General features: G+C 40.5%; 1 protein-coding gene across 1 annotated transcript in view; it reads right to left on the minus strand.

The window, feature by feature from the left end:
* Nucleotides 1–6,191: 6,191 nt before the first annotated feature.
* LOC138866703 (medium-chain specific acyl-CoA dehydrogenase, mitochondrial-like) overlaps nucleotides 6,192–15,000 on the minus strand; it is a 14,358-nt gene continuing 5,549 nt past the window's right edge. The window contains exons 3-10 of the mRNA XM_070139996.1: nucleotides 13,102–13,223; nucleotides 12,564–12,710; nucleotides 10,946–11,026; nucleotides 10,634–10,788; nucleotides 9,476–9,645; nucleotides 7,669–7,826; nucleotides 7,219–7,389; nucleotides 6,192–6,980 (exon numbers count right to left, since the gene is read on the minus strand). Of these exons, the coding sequence (XP_069996097.1) occupies nucleotides 6,828–6,980; nucleotides 7,219–7,389; nucleotides 7,669–7,826; nucleotides 9,476–9,645; nucleotides 10,634–10,788; nucleotides 10,946–11,026; nucleotides 12,564–12,710; nucleotides 13,102–13,223 (1,157 nt within the window). The 3' untranslated portion in view covers nucleotides 6,192–6,827. The remainder of the gene's footprint in view (nucleotides 6,981–7,218; nucleotides 7,390–7,668; nucleotides 7,827–9,475; nucleotides 9,646–10,633; nucleotides 10,789–10,945; nucleotides 11,027–12,563; nucleotides 12,711–13,101; nucleotides 13,224–15,000) is intronic.

Consider the following 15,000-nt stretch of genomic DNA (forward strand, 5'->3'; position numbering starts at 1 on the left):
GAAACCATCCTGGTATGAACTGATAAGATGTGGCAGACCAAATGTCATCGCGACGGAAATTTCATTCGATGTCACTTCAGCTGGGTCTTCTAGGTTGGCATCACCAAAGGTAGAGCCACAGTCCCAGAGAGGGACTTTAAACCTTCAGCCCTATAATACACTCACTGAATAGCTGTATACTTTTTAGATAGATCAAGTTTACTGGTTCAATGTCACGTTTTCTGGTTATGCATCTAATACATTTTCTGTAAAGAGATGTGGGTGCATTTTATGTTGTTGAATGTTACATTATTAACTTGGTAATGTATTTATTGTATATGGTTTTATACATGCATCAATCAAAAAGGTAATGCAGGAAATTTGATAATCACAACACTCTGATCCTACGAGTTGTAACTGTATCTAATATTCATCCGTTTATGATAAGAGTATGGTTCAATTTTATCATTTATATTCATTTTCTTATTATCTGATGCTTAGAGAATGGCAGAAATGCTGTTGTGGAAAGGCATGCAGCACTGGAGGGAGGAAGAGAGAGAGAGTTAGTCATATCTGCACTCATTTTACACTTCAAGATTTCTATCATTGCAGTTTCTATCCCAGAGAGAAAGAGAGAGGAAAGAAGAGAGACAGGTTGGGGAGGGTGGAGATAGATATAGATGGAGATAAAGAGAGAGAGAGAGAGTGAGAGAGAGAGACAGATAGATAGAGATATAGATAAAAATGGAGAGAGAAAGAGAGATAGAGATAGGGACAGGAGAGAGAGATAGGGATATGAGAGATAGAGAGATAGGGCTAGGAGAAATAAAGAGAGATAGGGCTAGGAGATGGTTACTGGTTAATGGTTAAAAAGCAAAATGAATGTGTTAGACATCTAAGGTCATATAGCACTTTAGAAAAGTATATTAAAGGAGGGGTGAAGGGTGATAGTTGCTATGATTCAGCTATCTAGAGTGATCTTAAAAAGTTAAAGATGGGTAAAGAAGTTGTTGTGTGAATGGGCAATGGTGGGTCTAGTTAAGAGAATTACATAAGTGCTTCACGTGTGTATCCAGGAAGGAGTGGAAATTATAGAGGGGATGGAGAAAGGGAGAATATACGTGTAGTTGGTCTTGATGGGGGTGGATTGTGCTGGGAGGGAGTAGGAGGAAGTAGTGTAGGGGGAATATGAGTAGGAGGAGGACGGGTGTCGGGAGGATGGATATCGGCAGTAGTTGGAGGTAAGAGGGATGGGTTGTAGGAGGAAGGGGTGTAGGGGGGGGGTATGAGTAGGAGAAGGACTGTAATCGGTAGTATCAGGAGGATGAATATCGGTAGTAGGCGGAATTGAGGGGGTTAGGTTGTGTTGAGAGGGCGTACGAGGGAGGGGTGTAGGAGGAATATGAGCAGGGGATGGATATCAGCAGTCACTTCGAGTGTGGAGGGAGAATGAGATTTTGTGTTTCGAGCATATAGCTTTTAATATCTTCCATAGTTTCTGCAGTGTAGTTAGTTGGTGAGTTTTGTGAGAAAGTTTTTCTTATGGGGGGGGGGGGGGGAGGAGACTGGTGCCTGAGGAATAAAGACAAAAGTAGGTGGCGGTGAGTGTGCGGTTGGGGAAGAAGGGGGGAATGTTTAGTCTGTCTGCTGCGGGTAGTGTGGGGAGGGAGAGGGGACGGTGTTGGGGCTGTAGTTGAGAATGGAGCTGTGCTTGAGAATGGAGTGTCTGGGTTTAGAGTAGCAAAGGATTTTGGCTGGGGGAGGTAGAATGTAGAAGTGGAAGTGGGGAAGTAAGTAGGTATAGGGGAGGATGTAGGAACTTCTTGGGGTGGAGGCAGAGCGAGCGACATTAGTAGAGTAGGGAGTATAAGAGAAACCTTGTCGACGTGCTTCCTGCCTGGTTTCACGTAGAGTGAGACCATTTTTGTATGTGAGATAGAGACAGTTCCGGTACAAGTAGTTAAGAGCTGGCAATCCCATTTTGTAGGAATGTTATTACCATAGATATGAGTTATACTTGATAGTGCTATGGCTTCAATTTCAGATGTAACTGTAACGAGACGAGAACGATCTGGTCGGGTACGGAAGGGGACTTTGCCCACTTGCTTTTAGGGACATTGTTGAAATGGTTAATGTTTAAAAGCAAAATTAATACGCTAGACATCTAAGGTCATATAGCACTATAGGAAGGTATAGTAAAGGCGGATGTTAGGTGATAGTTGCTATGCGTTATCTAGAGTAATGTTGAAAGGTTGGAGTTGGATAAGGGTTGATGAGGGAAAGGGTTATGGTGGTTTAGGTAAGGGAGTTAGATCAAGTGAAGGATATTCAGGTGTTTTATGATGGCTAAGTATAGACGAGAAATAAAGGGAGTGTAGGGAAGAGATGAAATGGGAATTGGAATAGGAGGATGTGTGAAGAAAGTCTACTTGGAGGCAGATAATGGATGGGTTATAAGAAGCAAGGGTATGACGTAGGTCTGGCCTGTGAGAACGGAAACCGCGAATATTCCAATGTAGGAGAGCTATATCTTTTATTTTGAGTGAAAGCGTTGGTACGTATTGGGGAATCTGGGGGGGGGGGGGGTGGAGGAGCTAGCGGGTGTAAAGGAGGGGAATCAGGAGGTAGGGAATCTGGGGAAGGGCATTGTTGTGACATGGGTGTGCCCCGTGTGTACCCGGGAGGGTGTGGAAAGGATAGTGGGGATGAAGGGGGGGAGAATGTGCGTATAGTTGGGGTTGAAGGGGGTGGGTTGTGTTGGGAGGGAGTAGGAGGAATTGTTGTGGGGGGAGTATTAGTAGTAGGAGGGTGGATATCGGAAGGATGGATAGTTGGAGTTGAAGGGGATGTGTTGTCTTGGGAGGGATTAGGAGGAAGGGGTGTAGGGGTGCTATGAGTACGAGGGGGATGGATATCAGGAGGATGGATATCGGTGGTGGACGGAATTGGGGGTGTTAGGTTGTATTGAGAGGGAGGAGGAGGAAGATCACTTCAAGTGTGGAAGGAGCTTGAGTTATGGAATTTTGTGTCTCAAGCATATAGCTTTGAATGTCATCCATAGTTTCTGCAGTGGAGTTGGTTGGAGAGTTTTGTGGGACAAAAGTTTTCTTATGAGGGGGGGAAGAGGAGACTCAGGAAAAAAGGTAAAGGTAGGTGGAGGTGATTGTGCTGTAGGGGATGAAGGGTTAGAACGTTTAGTCTGTCTACTGCGGGTAGTGCGGGGAGGGAGAGGGGATGGTGTTGGGGGTGTAGTTGAGATTGGAGCTGTAGTTGAGATTGGGATGTCTGGATTTAGAGTGGCAAAAGAATTGGTCTGAGGGAGGTAGAATGTAGAAGTGGTTGGGGCTGTAGTTGAGATTGGAGCTGTGGTTGAGATTGGGATGTCTGGATTTAGAGTGGCAAAAGAATTGGTCTGAGGGAGGTAGAATGTAGAAGTGGTTGGGGCTGTAGTTGAGATTGGAGCTGTGGTTGAGATTGGGATGTCTGGATTTAGAGTGGCAAAAGAATTGGTCTGAGGGAGGTAGAATGTAGAAGTGATAATGGGGACATCTTAGGGTGGAGGGGGAGTGGCTGAGCGAACGATGTTACTAGAGTATGGAGTATGAGAGAAACATTGTCGACGTGCTTCCTGTCTGGCTTCACGTAAAGTGAGACCATTTTTGTATCTGAGAGTTGCTGCCTCAGATTCAAACTTGTAAGTGGGGCAGCCTCTATAAAATACATTATGAGGGCCGCCGCAGTTAGTACATGTACGTGTTTGTGCTGAGCAGTTTGCTCGATATGACCAGGTTGGGCACATATGGGGCATCGGTCTGTGGAACGGCAGTGTTTGGCAGGGTGTCCAAAGCGCCAACAGTTTTGACATTGACGGGGAGGGGGTTGGTATGGTCGAACAGGCAGGGATTGTCCACCAATGTAGATACGTAAGGGAAGGTCATGTGTACGGAAAGTAATTTTGGCAATATTGGTCGAATTCTTTCGTTGACCTCGAGGAGGATGGTGTAGCAATGTACTGATTTCACATCTTGGTCTTTGAGGCATCCTAATAAGTCTTCTCCACATTCTGACCAATCTTTGGTATCGACTGGGCAATTTGCTGGGGAGAGAGACGTTCCGGTACAAGTATTAAGGGTTGGATGAGATTCTGCAGGAATGGGGTTGCCAGAATGATCAATTAAATTTGATAGTGCTATAGATTGTTTCTGATCTGACTGTTATAAGACGAGAGCGATCGCGTCTGGTATAGAAAGGGACTCTGCCCACTTGTTTTTGGAGGCATTGTTGAAAGAGAAGTGTGTTGCCTGAGTAAGCTGTAGAAGGGATCACGAAAAATCGGTCCCATTTAGCTGGGCTAAACAGAGTATTTAAGATATCTGTAGGGTTGGTGGTGGTGGATGGTCGGGGACGTGTGGAAGATGGAGTATTACAGAGTGATGGAGAATAAGGCTGTAAGGTAGTAATAAGGGAGGATGGGGTGCTTGATGAAGGTTGTGGGGGTAGAGTTGATGAATTCGAGGAAGTTGGGAGGGTAGGAATGTCTCCTCTGCTTGGCATTGAGGAGTGGGTAGTAGTTTCGGTGTTCGGAGTCGTGGTCAAAGGAGAGCCTGGGGTGGGGCTATTTGATAAAAGGGCAAGCCTCATTGCCCCTAAATAAGGGGATTACATCTTCATTACTGGTCATGGGGAACCTTGATTATATAAAATGGCATAAACGGTCCACCTTCTTTCACTTGAAGGTAAGGGCTAGACAATTAAATCGGGAGTAGAAGGGGTTGGAGAAGAGACGGAAACAAAAAGCTGGAGGGGGAAAAGACCATGCAAAATTAGTTGAGTCGAGGGCTGAGGCCCCAGGCAGGGGAGATCCCTGTATTGGGTCTCAGTCTTCGTCTCATAAGCCCCCCCACGACAACAACGGGCAAGGGATTGGAGGGGGGGGACATTGTTGAAAGAGAAGGGTTTTGCCTGTGTAAGAAACAGCAGAAGGGATCATGAAAAATCAGTCCCATATGGCTGGGGTAAATAGAGTATTTAAGATATTGGTAGAGTTGTGGGTGGTAGAAGGACGGGGACGTGTGGAAGAGGGAGTATTGTTGAGGGGGGTAATATCACGGAGAGATGGAGAATAAGGCTATAAGAAAGGAAGATGAGGTGATTGGTGAAAAAGGCTGTGGGGGTAGAGTTGATGAAGTTTTACAAGTTGTGAGAGTAGGAGTCTCGAGTTTACATGGAATCAGTTTAAACTTCGTTTTCATTCTAATGTTGCCATTAACACATTCAAGGCCTCTAAATGCCTGGGACAATGCACTAGTAGGCATTGAGAAGCGGGTAGTAGTTGTAGTGTTCAGAGTCGTGGTCAAAGGGGAGCCTGGGGTTGGGGAGCCGGGAGAGTTTAAATCGATGAGGCTATTTGATGAAGGGGCAAGCCTCATTGCCTCTAATATGGGTATTATTTCTCCACTACTGACAATGGGAAGCCTTGCCTATGTTGGGGAAATAAACAGTCCACCCCTTGAGGGGCAAGGGCTAAACAACAAAACAGGGGAATACTGTTCCAATGGTTCCCTCAGGCCGTCCAGGACTGCCACAAAGTCAGCCTTTCATCCTTTCAGCACGGCTCTTACATCTTAGGAAGCAAGGTCTATATAAGAACTTATATACACCTTGTTAGGAAGTATACAGCAGGAGAGGTTGGACAAGGGATGGAAACGCAAGAGCTGGAGGGAGAAAAGACCACGCAAAATTAGTCGTCGAGGCCTGAGGCCCTTGTCAGAGGAGACCCTGCATTGGGTCTCAGTCTCCGTCTCCTAAGCCCCCCCCACGACAAAAACAGGCAAGGGATTGGGAATTGATGGAGAGGGAGAGAGAGAGGGGCATGTTTGGAACATGTGAGACATGTTTGGAAAAGATGTGATCTCTCAGCTAAAGTAAAAATTAATCAGCCCTGAAACTGGGTTTGAAGAGATGGCCATTAAAATAAGATGGCCATGTGTTACAAGAAATTTACAGTTCGCATGGTCTGCTTTTATGTGTTGTTTTAAAGTCACATATATTCTGTACTCATTTATTGAAGCTCGCAGAATTTTTCAAGTATCTCTTGGCAAGTGGCACAGGAAACAAATAAATTAGGTTTACAATCCACAAAAATAGGTATCCTGATTTTCTCTTCCAGTATTGAAATGAATAATTGTGTTAGACAATGGCATTGAGAAAGATTTATAATATATTTATTTTATTCTAAAAATATATACACTTACAATTACATTATATTGCATTGATAGTTCCATAAACTGAACCTGTTAAATGGTACAAACTGTTAACCAATTCCAAATTATTTAAAGATTTTGAAGAATATTTCCTAGAAACCTTTACAAGATAATCAAGATTTTTCTTTGCAACCACTTCCTAGCACCACAATAACATTAGTATAGTGAAGATACTTTGCTTAACAATTATTTTAACTTTGAACAATTCATACAAAGATTTCAGTATCACTGCTCTGTATCTGAATAGACAAAAATTGCATATACTGTCTTGTTAGTTATGATGTAATACATAAAATAATTGACATACTTACATTTCTGATTTTTTCCCATATAACTGTGAAAGTGACATTTGTCAAACTGTAAATCCATATTTGTTTTTTTCTTGTATTACCATAAAGCCAATTCAAGCCTATCAGCAAACTGGAAACTGGTAACATAATCACTAGCTATCTTTTCCTGAGAAAACAATCCAATATGGTTTTGAAGTTAACATGGAATCAGTTTACACTTCGTTTTCATTCTAGCGTTGCCATTAAATCATTCAAGGCCTCTAAAATATCTGGGACAAAATAAACCATGTGGTGTTTACAGAAGGCCCATCTTGGCACGGGTCAGATGCTCTCTTGCGATGATCAGGCGCTGAATCTGTGCTGTGCCCTCATAGATCTGGTAGATTTTGGCATCGCGCATCAACTTCTCTGCTGGGTACTCTGTGTTGAATCCATTGCCACCAAACACCTTTTGATTGATAAAAATGGTATTAGCATATATTCCAAGATTCCTGAATATGATGAAAAGAATTACTCAAAAAACAGTAAATGAAGTTGCATTGGTAAGAAAATATTTACAAAGATAAATAAATGCCAACAAAGGGATCTACATATGATCTGACACTGTATTATTGTTATTACTAATATCATCATCTTTCCCTTTAGAAACCACTTTTAGAAATGAATCACTGTAACCTATTCCTCACCTGGACTGAGTTAGTGGCAGCACGGTTAGCAGCATCTCCAGCAAAGCCCTTGGCAATGGAGGCATAATATGTGTTGCGACGACCCTCATCAACTTCCCAGGCTGCTCTCATCCAAGCCAACCTGCCGAGTTCGGTCTCCATTGCCATTTCAGCCAAAATGAAGGCCACAGCCTGTGAACAATAAAAAGAATGATTATCTTGTTTGATTATTTATTGTGTTATGAAACTTTACAACTTCAACTATAAATAATCCTAAACTAAATGTCTGAAACAAAGGTTTTCATCTGCTTAAACTAATATTCTTTACTTAACCAAGTGAGTATGACTCTCCAAAGAAAAAGAATAAAAGTGATAGAGAGGCAAGAACTAAACCCATTAAATATAGTGTGTAAACATGAATAGTAATGGAAGCAACCTTTTCGAAACTTTTCTTCCTTTTTACAAACTTACTTGATGGTTAGCAATATGAGTTCCAAAAGTCTTCCTCTCCAAGGCATACTTGGTGGCTTCTTCAAGGGCTCTCTGGGACAGGCCAACTGCTCCAGCTGCCACAGGGGGTCGAGTGCGATCAAAGGCACCCATTGCAATCTTAAAGCCAGCACCCTCACCTAAGGAATATTTATAATTCAGTTAGTTTTACAAAATCAGTATGCATTATATGCAATATGCACAGTTTCACAAATGAAATCTTTTCTTCAGTATATCTAAAAGTGATGACCTCAGTCAAGAAATGAATTTCTTTATTTAATCAAACCTGAGGAGATAGGCTGAGACCTAATACTGGGGATCACACCTTCCATGAACATCATTCCTTGACTCAACTAATTTTGCATGGTATTCTCTTCCCTTTTCCTTTTCCTTCTTTTTTCCAACCCCTTCTACTATCCACTTCATAAAGGTGTGAGAACCATATTGAAAGGATGAAAAACTGATTTTGTGCCAATTGGAATGGCCTAGGGGAGCCATGGGCATCATATTCCTGTTTAGTTGTCTTAGTCCTCAAGGAAACCCTGAAGGGTGAACCATTTCACATTGCAACATACTTCAGGCTTACCATCGCCAGCAATGAAGTTTTTATACCTTTATCAAGGGCAATGAAGCTTAACCCTTTATCAACAAGCCCCACTGACTTTAATTCCCTTAGTTCCCTGACCCCAGGCTCTCATTTGACCAAAACTATGAACATTATTACTACCACCTCCTCAAAGCTTACTGTCTATAGTACTACTTCACTGAACACCACTCCCTCTTCCACAAGGTTATTCTCCTAACCTCACCTCTACAAACCTTTTGAGCAATCTGTTTAAGCTGCATAGGGTAGACTTTCAGTGATCCCCTCTACAGCCCCTTACTCTGACAACTCATTCCTCTTCCAACAATGCCTCCAAAAGCAACTAGGCAAAGATTCCATCTGCAGCCACACCCTAATCGTTCCTGCTTTGCCCTCCATTAATCTTGCCAGAGATTACTTTCCACAGACATAACCTCCTCCACAATGCTTACATCCCTCTCTATCCAATAACCTCCCCCCCTCAGAATTGTTGATGTTTAGGCTACCCTGCCAAATACTGATGCCCATTGCTCATATTCATTCATTCACTTATTCATGATCTTTTGCTCTTATTTTCTAAATTTATTGCTCTCATCCACTTATTTTTACCCTGTTTCTCTATATATATCCCTAATTCTATCATTTTCTCTCCTTATTTTCTTTTATTTTTGTTTCTCACTCCTATTCATCCACTTTCTCAATTTTCCTGTCTGTATCACAACAGGCTGAAAATCTGGAAAATCTAGTCTTTAACTCTAACATACAGGCATGCACTAATAGCTGTGGGGCACCTTAATCTATTGTACTGTGAATTCATAAACACTTCTCCTTTTCTGAAACTCAAATTTGGGTCAAGGGTCAGGCACACACTACATGCACTTTTTACTATACTGCTTATTATCATTATTATCATCATCTTGTTTGAAAATTATTAGATGATGCCTATAAACAGTCTTTAACAAAAAAGATTGTCTATCACCTGTAACTATAAAAGAAATCTCACATATGTTATTATGAAACTAGGCCTAACCCACACAAAAACAATCAAACAGTTATAAACTTTCCACATCTTATCTATCATATCTTAGCTTTTACTAGTGTGGTTTTGTTGATAATTGCTTTTTTAGAAATCATATCATTTAACCTCTAGTTTCATCTTTGTTCTATGTCATATCTAAGCCGAAAAGGAGTCCATAAAACACTAACCAATGAGAACATTCTCTTTGGGCACAACAACATCTTCCAAGGTAAAGCCACAGGTGTTAGAGCAGCGCTGGCCCATGTTGATCTCCTTGCGACCCCTGATCAGCCCAGGAGAATCACCGTCAATGATGAACCCAGTAAATGCCTTAGATGATGGGCACTTGGGATCTGGGCTGTAATAAAGACATGAGAATAAGATAACTAAAGATTTGATACAGCCATTTCTATAATAAACAGATACTGATGATACTTTTATCTAACCTCAGGATATGCCCTAGCTTAAAAATTTGATTCAACATAACTTAACCCCCTGGACCCGGATGACACTGTGATTACGTCAAAGAAAAATTTGGGTAGCTACCCGGGTGATGCGAACAATGTGTCAAAAGCGAACGCCAGGGTGACATTAAAGACTCGCCACGAGTGCACAAACCTTTTGGAGTGTGATTCGACTCATTTGGCACTTAGAAGGGGGCTTTAGCATTATTCCCATCGGTAAACGAATGTGGATAAGGTGCATAAGCAGTGATTGGAAGAGCACCAGCTCCAGGGAGGATGCCATTTCCATGCTGAACACCATATTCTTGGCCACTGTGACCAGCAGCGCAGGTGTATTACGTAAAATTGAAAATTACAAAAACAATGATATATATGACAAATAACCAAATGTTCCCTTTTTTTTTCTTTTTTTTCTTGCTCTGAGTTATTTACTACATAGAGATATAATATGGAATCTGTGCAAGGAAAATAAGTAATTAGCATTTGGATAAAGCAAATCAAAAGACAAATAAGGACATTGGAAAATGACGATAAAGCTAAAAAAGTATACACAAAATAACTTTTCAAAGGGGAGGCACAGAGTCTTGTCACGGCTCATGGGTGTTCGTGCGCGTCCAGCCTACACACTGCATGCCCGGGATGCTGATCACTTACGTAACCTATTGCATGTGGTTTTCAGCTCCATGATTTCCGTCATGCAACCGGATCCAAGGGGTAAATTAACAACTGTGGTGCTTTACAAAACTGTAAACACTATGGAAATATATTTAGAATTAACGTTAATAAAGCTTTACATAATTTCAAGTAGTAATTGCCATTACTCCACCCACCCCCAAAGAGAGAGAGAAACATGCAGCCCTAAAACAAAAGAAAACTACTCACTTGGTACGAGCTAACAGGAAATACCAGTTAGCAACTCCACCATTGGTGATCCACATCTTCTGGCCATTGATAACATACTCATCACCCTTTTTCTCTGCTCGGGTTTTGATTCCGGACACGTCAGAGCCAGCCCCAGGTTCAGTCACTCCATAGGCCTTCAAATGCAGCACAGTTTTGTGAAACCTCTCAAACACATCCTAGCTAAAGCTAACCTAATCTAAATTCCAATGTGTCATGTCTGATTTTGTAAAGAAGTATATGTTACTCACTTTAAATCTAATGCTCCCCTTTATCAATAATGTTCCTACTTACACACATCAATGGCTCCTCTGTCATGCGACCAAGGTACTTTTTCTTCTGCTCATCATTGCCAGCAATGATAACTGGCATTTGCTGCAAACAAGCACAATCATTAATAATCAAGCATGAAATAAAACCATATATTCTGAATATAATACAAAATCAAACATTTTCTTTAATGCTTCATTCAGTTAACTGAAGAAGTATGTCCAATGATGCCAAATGGCATGTCATATACTATGATAACTGTGGGCCATAGTGGTGGTTGGCTTTGTACTTTGAGATTCTAGGGTAAAGTATTTCAGGTAGTGTCTGTGTATACTTTGTTACTTGCTTACTTATTAGAACATTTATGTTGTATCATCGTCATAAACAATCACAAGTATCATTATGAGTATAGAATAATTGAAGAGATGTGCATCAGCATATTTTGGTTATGAATGTGGTAAAATCAAAGCCATAACTATACCATCATTTTCAAATTACTTTGAAAAACTTCTACCTGAAGGGTTGTCTCTTGGTTACCATCCATAATGGCTCTGGTCTGTATATTTCCTAATTCAAAAAAAGATTGGTTACAAAATGATTTTGCTCATGTTTACCAGCTTGCTACCCTTATAACTCTATTCCTCACCTTTATATCTCAGATGCCTCCTTATATATACAAATAGCCAAACTTTAATTCATACTTAGATTATGAATATTCACTCATAGAACCATGGTTCCATAGCTGGTTGCAGACAGAAATCCCACCACAGTTGTCTATTTCTCACCCATGAAAACAAGCTAACTTTTCACCCTGCAAAGATTTCATATCCTCTGCTCAGTCTTCACTCTAGCACCATATCTCAAGGTTTATTAAACCCATGTCAATAAGAACAAAATGCATACTGATTTTCCCTGATCACCTGCCAAATCTTCATAGTTCTCAAGTCCCACAAAAAGAATCTATGCTCCTCCTTCACTCTCAACTTTTCAATGAGGAGTTAGAAGAACGAAAAAGTGGTCTTCTTGCATATGCCAACTCCATTCACAGGCATAGATTTCAGGGGACAACAAAGAATGCAGTGAGAAAGACATGGTACAGATATACCAATTATGCCATCATGTGTACTGGCAAAATAGGAGGAACATAGACCAAGTGTGTATGTAATGCCTGTGACTTTTCTTTGTGCCCTCTGCTGCTTGGAGAAATATCACACTTACACGAAGTACTAATCTGGTCTCTTCCTCTGCTCTTTATGTTTACATTCTATACAGTCTTTGTATCTTTTTCACCAAGACAACTCAGAAAAAATGTATATCTGTTCCATTAATAACATACATAACAAACAGTGCCTTGATAAAACCTCAGAGTAAGGTTAAACTATCAAGTATATTGATAACAAATTCACACTTTCACTTTTCATTCAGTATGATTTAGTATACCATTATTGTTGATGAGTAGTAATGTAAAGCCATGTAACTAAAAAAACTTTTGGGTACAGTGTGCACATACCATTAAGAAAATCCCATACAAAGGTAAGAAAGAAAAATTGTACACAGAGAGGGTTTAGTTTTACCATCTTAATCTTTATAAAGAATAATCCATATTGAAATCTTTTCCAATACATAAATTAAATCAACTCACCCCAAGGTTGTTAGCCTCCATTGCTGTCTGGATACCTGTACAGCCATAAGCAATCTCCTCAGTAATAAGGCATCCTTCAAAGGTTCCCAGTGCCATACCTCCAAATTCAGCAGGAATATGGGGATTCATGAGACCAAGCTCCCATCCCTTGAAACAAGAAAAAACAAACATATAAATAGGCAACCCTCAATCTTTTGTATATCAGCAAAATATCCCTTCTAGGTTAACTGCAATACCAATTCACAGAAAATAAAAAAACTCTGAATTTCGTCAATATAACAAGATTCAATTTCATAATTTTAATAGACCTAAAATCACTGCAAAATAACAAACAGTACAACATAAAATTTCAATATCAATCAGGAAAATACTAATTATAGTAAAGACAACAGCTAACAAACATATCAACAACAAATAATAAAACACAAAGATTTGTCATGAACTCTTAGAGAGAATTCTCAATCCATCATTGGTAAAGTACAATTGTTGCCTTTCAAAGGAATATATAAAAAATTCAATTACAGATTATTTTACATACCTTCTTGACAATTTCCCAGGGGTATTCCATTGTTCTGTCATACTCTGCAGCCTTTGGCACAATCTCCTCTCGTGAAAATTTGCGAGCTAACTCCTGAATCTCCTTCTGCTCATCAGTCAGGTCTGAAATTATGAAGAGTTGAAATCTTCCCTCAAATATAAATATCAATACAATTCAACATCTAATGCAACATTTAAACTATACCCAACCAATTGTTACCAAGTACATGCAGGGTCTTTTTTTCTCTTTTTTTTAACACATGGGTTTACAAATATTCAGTCCCAAAGAGTCAATTATAGAACTTACCTAACCTCACTTCTTACCCTACTCCTTGAATTTTTAATGAAAAAGACCTTATTCTTTTCAATATCATATTGCTCCTAATAAAAGCTTTTCTTTCTGGAAATTCAAAGAAAGAGACAAATATCCGCTGTCTAGTAGTCCTTAAAAATGACTCCAATGTGACTTGAGATATGCAAGAGCATTATATGTGATTACAAAATTAATAAAATAAAACCACAGTGCATGTGGATGTGGTCAATCAAACTGAGTGCATTTGGGCTTTGGACATCAAGGTGAAACTGCCTCAATTGAGCAATGCCTCTCTGAAACTAGTGGGATATTTTCATATTTAATGGAGCTGTAATCAATGAGAGAGAGTGACAATGCAAATTTGATACTCTTAACAAGTTTCTTCCAGCTTAAATCACCCAACTATTGCCATTCCCCCTCTTTTGTACCCTTTCATAACAGTCTAGATTTTGTAGCTAGGCCTAAGCTGTGTTTAGTCAGCCCACCCACTCCAAGTCATGACATGTTAATGAGTCAAAGGCTGTTACTTCAAGACCACTATATCTGTCATCATCAGTATTATGCAATATGGTGTGTAACCTGTAGCACTATTTATTTTACACTCGCCGTTGTATGGGACTGCACAGGAGTGTGTGCAATGTGGCTGTGCTGCTTTCCCTCCTTCGCACAAACATGTTTGTGTATATATATATGAACACATATGTTTGTTTATATATATATAAACCCTTGCAGATACATGCAAGCACACAGACATATGTAAATGCGCTAAGAATGAGTGGAGGGCCTGGTTTTAGTACGTGCCGAAAGCATTCAACTCCTTCGGCGGGTAACACCCCATCGCCAGCTCAAGCCCGGGGTGGCAGGCCTGGGCCTTGGAAAGCTGCAAGGGGGACACCCACTTGGTGGTTGACATCCCCTGGCCCACTTAGCTCTAAGGCCGTGCGGCAGCCCACTGCTCCAGGGAATTAGCTGTCTATTGCACTTTGCATCAAATCATGCCATCTGCGACCAGCGCGTTATTATCATATTTCAGCACCTTTCTTAGATGACCCTAGGTTACTAAATTTTGGGTCTAAATCTTTTCTTCATTGATTTTCTGTATTTGTTATACTCATCTTTACTTACAGCACTTTCTTGGCAGCTTGTCTATATGTCTATGTGTCATGGATTTAAGTCAAAAGTGCTTATACAGCCCTTCTATTACTGCCACAAATTTATTTGTCATTTCATAATTGTTACTTGTCAGTATCCTTTCCTTTGATAGGATGTCATATCTTATAAATGGCTTCTGTAGTTGTGACTGTTTACCATCGTAATATCAATACTGCAACACACACAGCACATATCAAACAATATTTGCTGGAACATGTATACCCAGGGACACTGGGTAGCATGGAGAATCTCAAGCTAGGTTACTCAGCTCATCTGGAAACATGGTGTAACCTATGGAAACATAGCAGTGTACAATTAAGGAAGGACACTGCTCATTTGAGCAAAGGCCAGGGTGATGGAAAAGACTGGCTACAAATGACAAACCTCTTGGAGTGATTTTTGACTCATTTGGCACTTAGAATGGGGCTTTAGCAT

This window comes from Penaeus vannamei, chromosome 26, assembly GCF_042767895.1.
Source record: "Penaeus vannamei isolate JL-2024 chromosome 26, ASM4276789v1, whole genome shotgun sequence".
Classification (NCBI taxonomy): domain Eukaryota; kingdom Metazoa; phylum Arthropoda; class Malacostraca; order Decapoda; family Penaeidae; genus Penaeus; species Penaeus vannamei.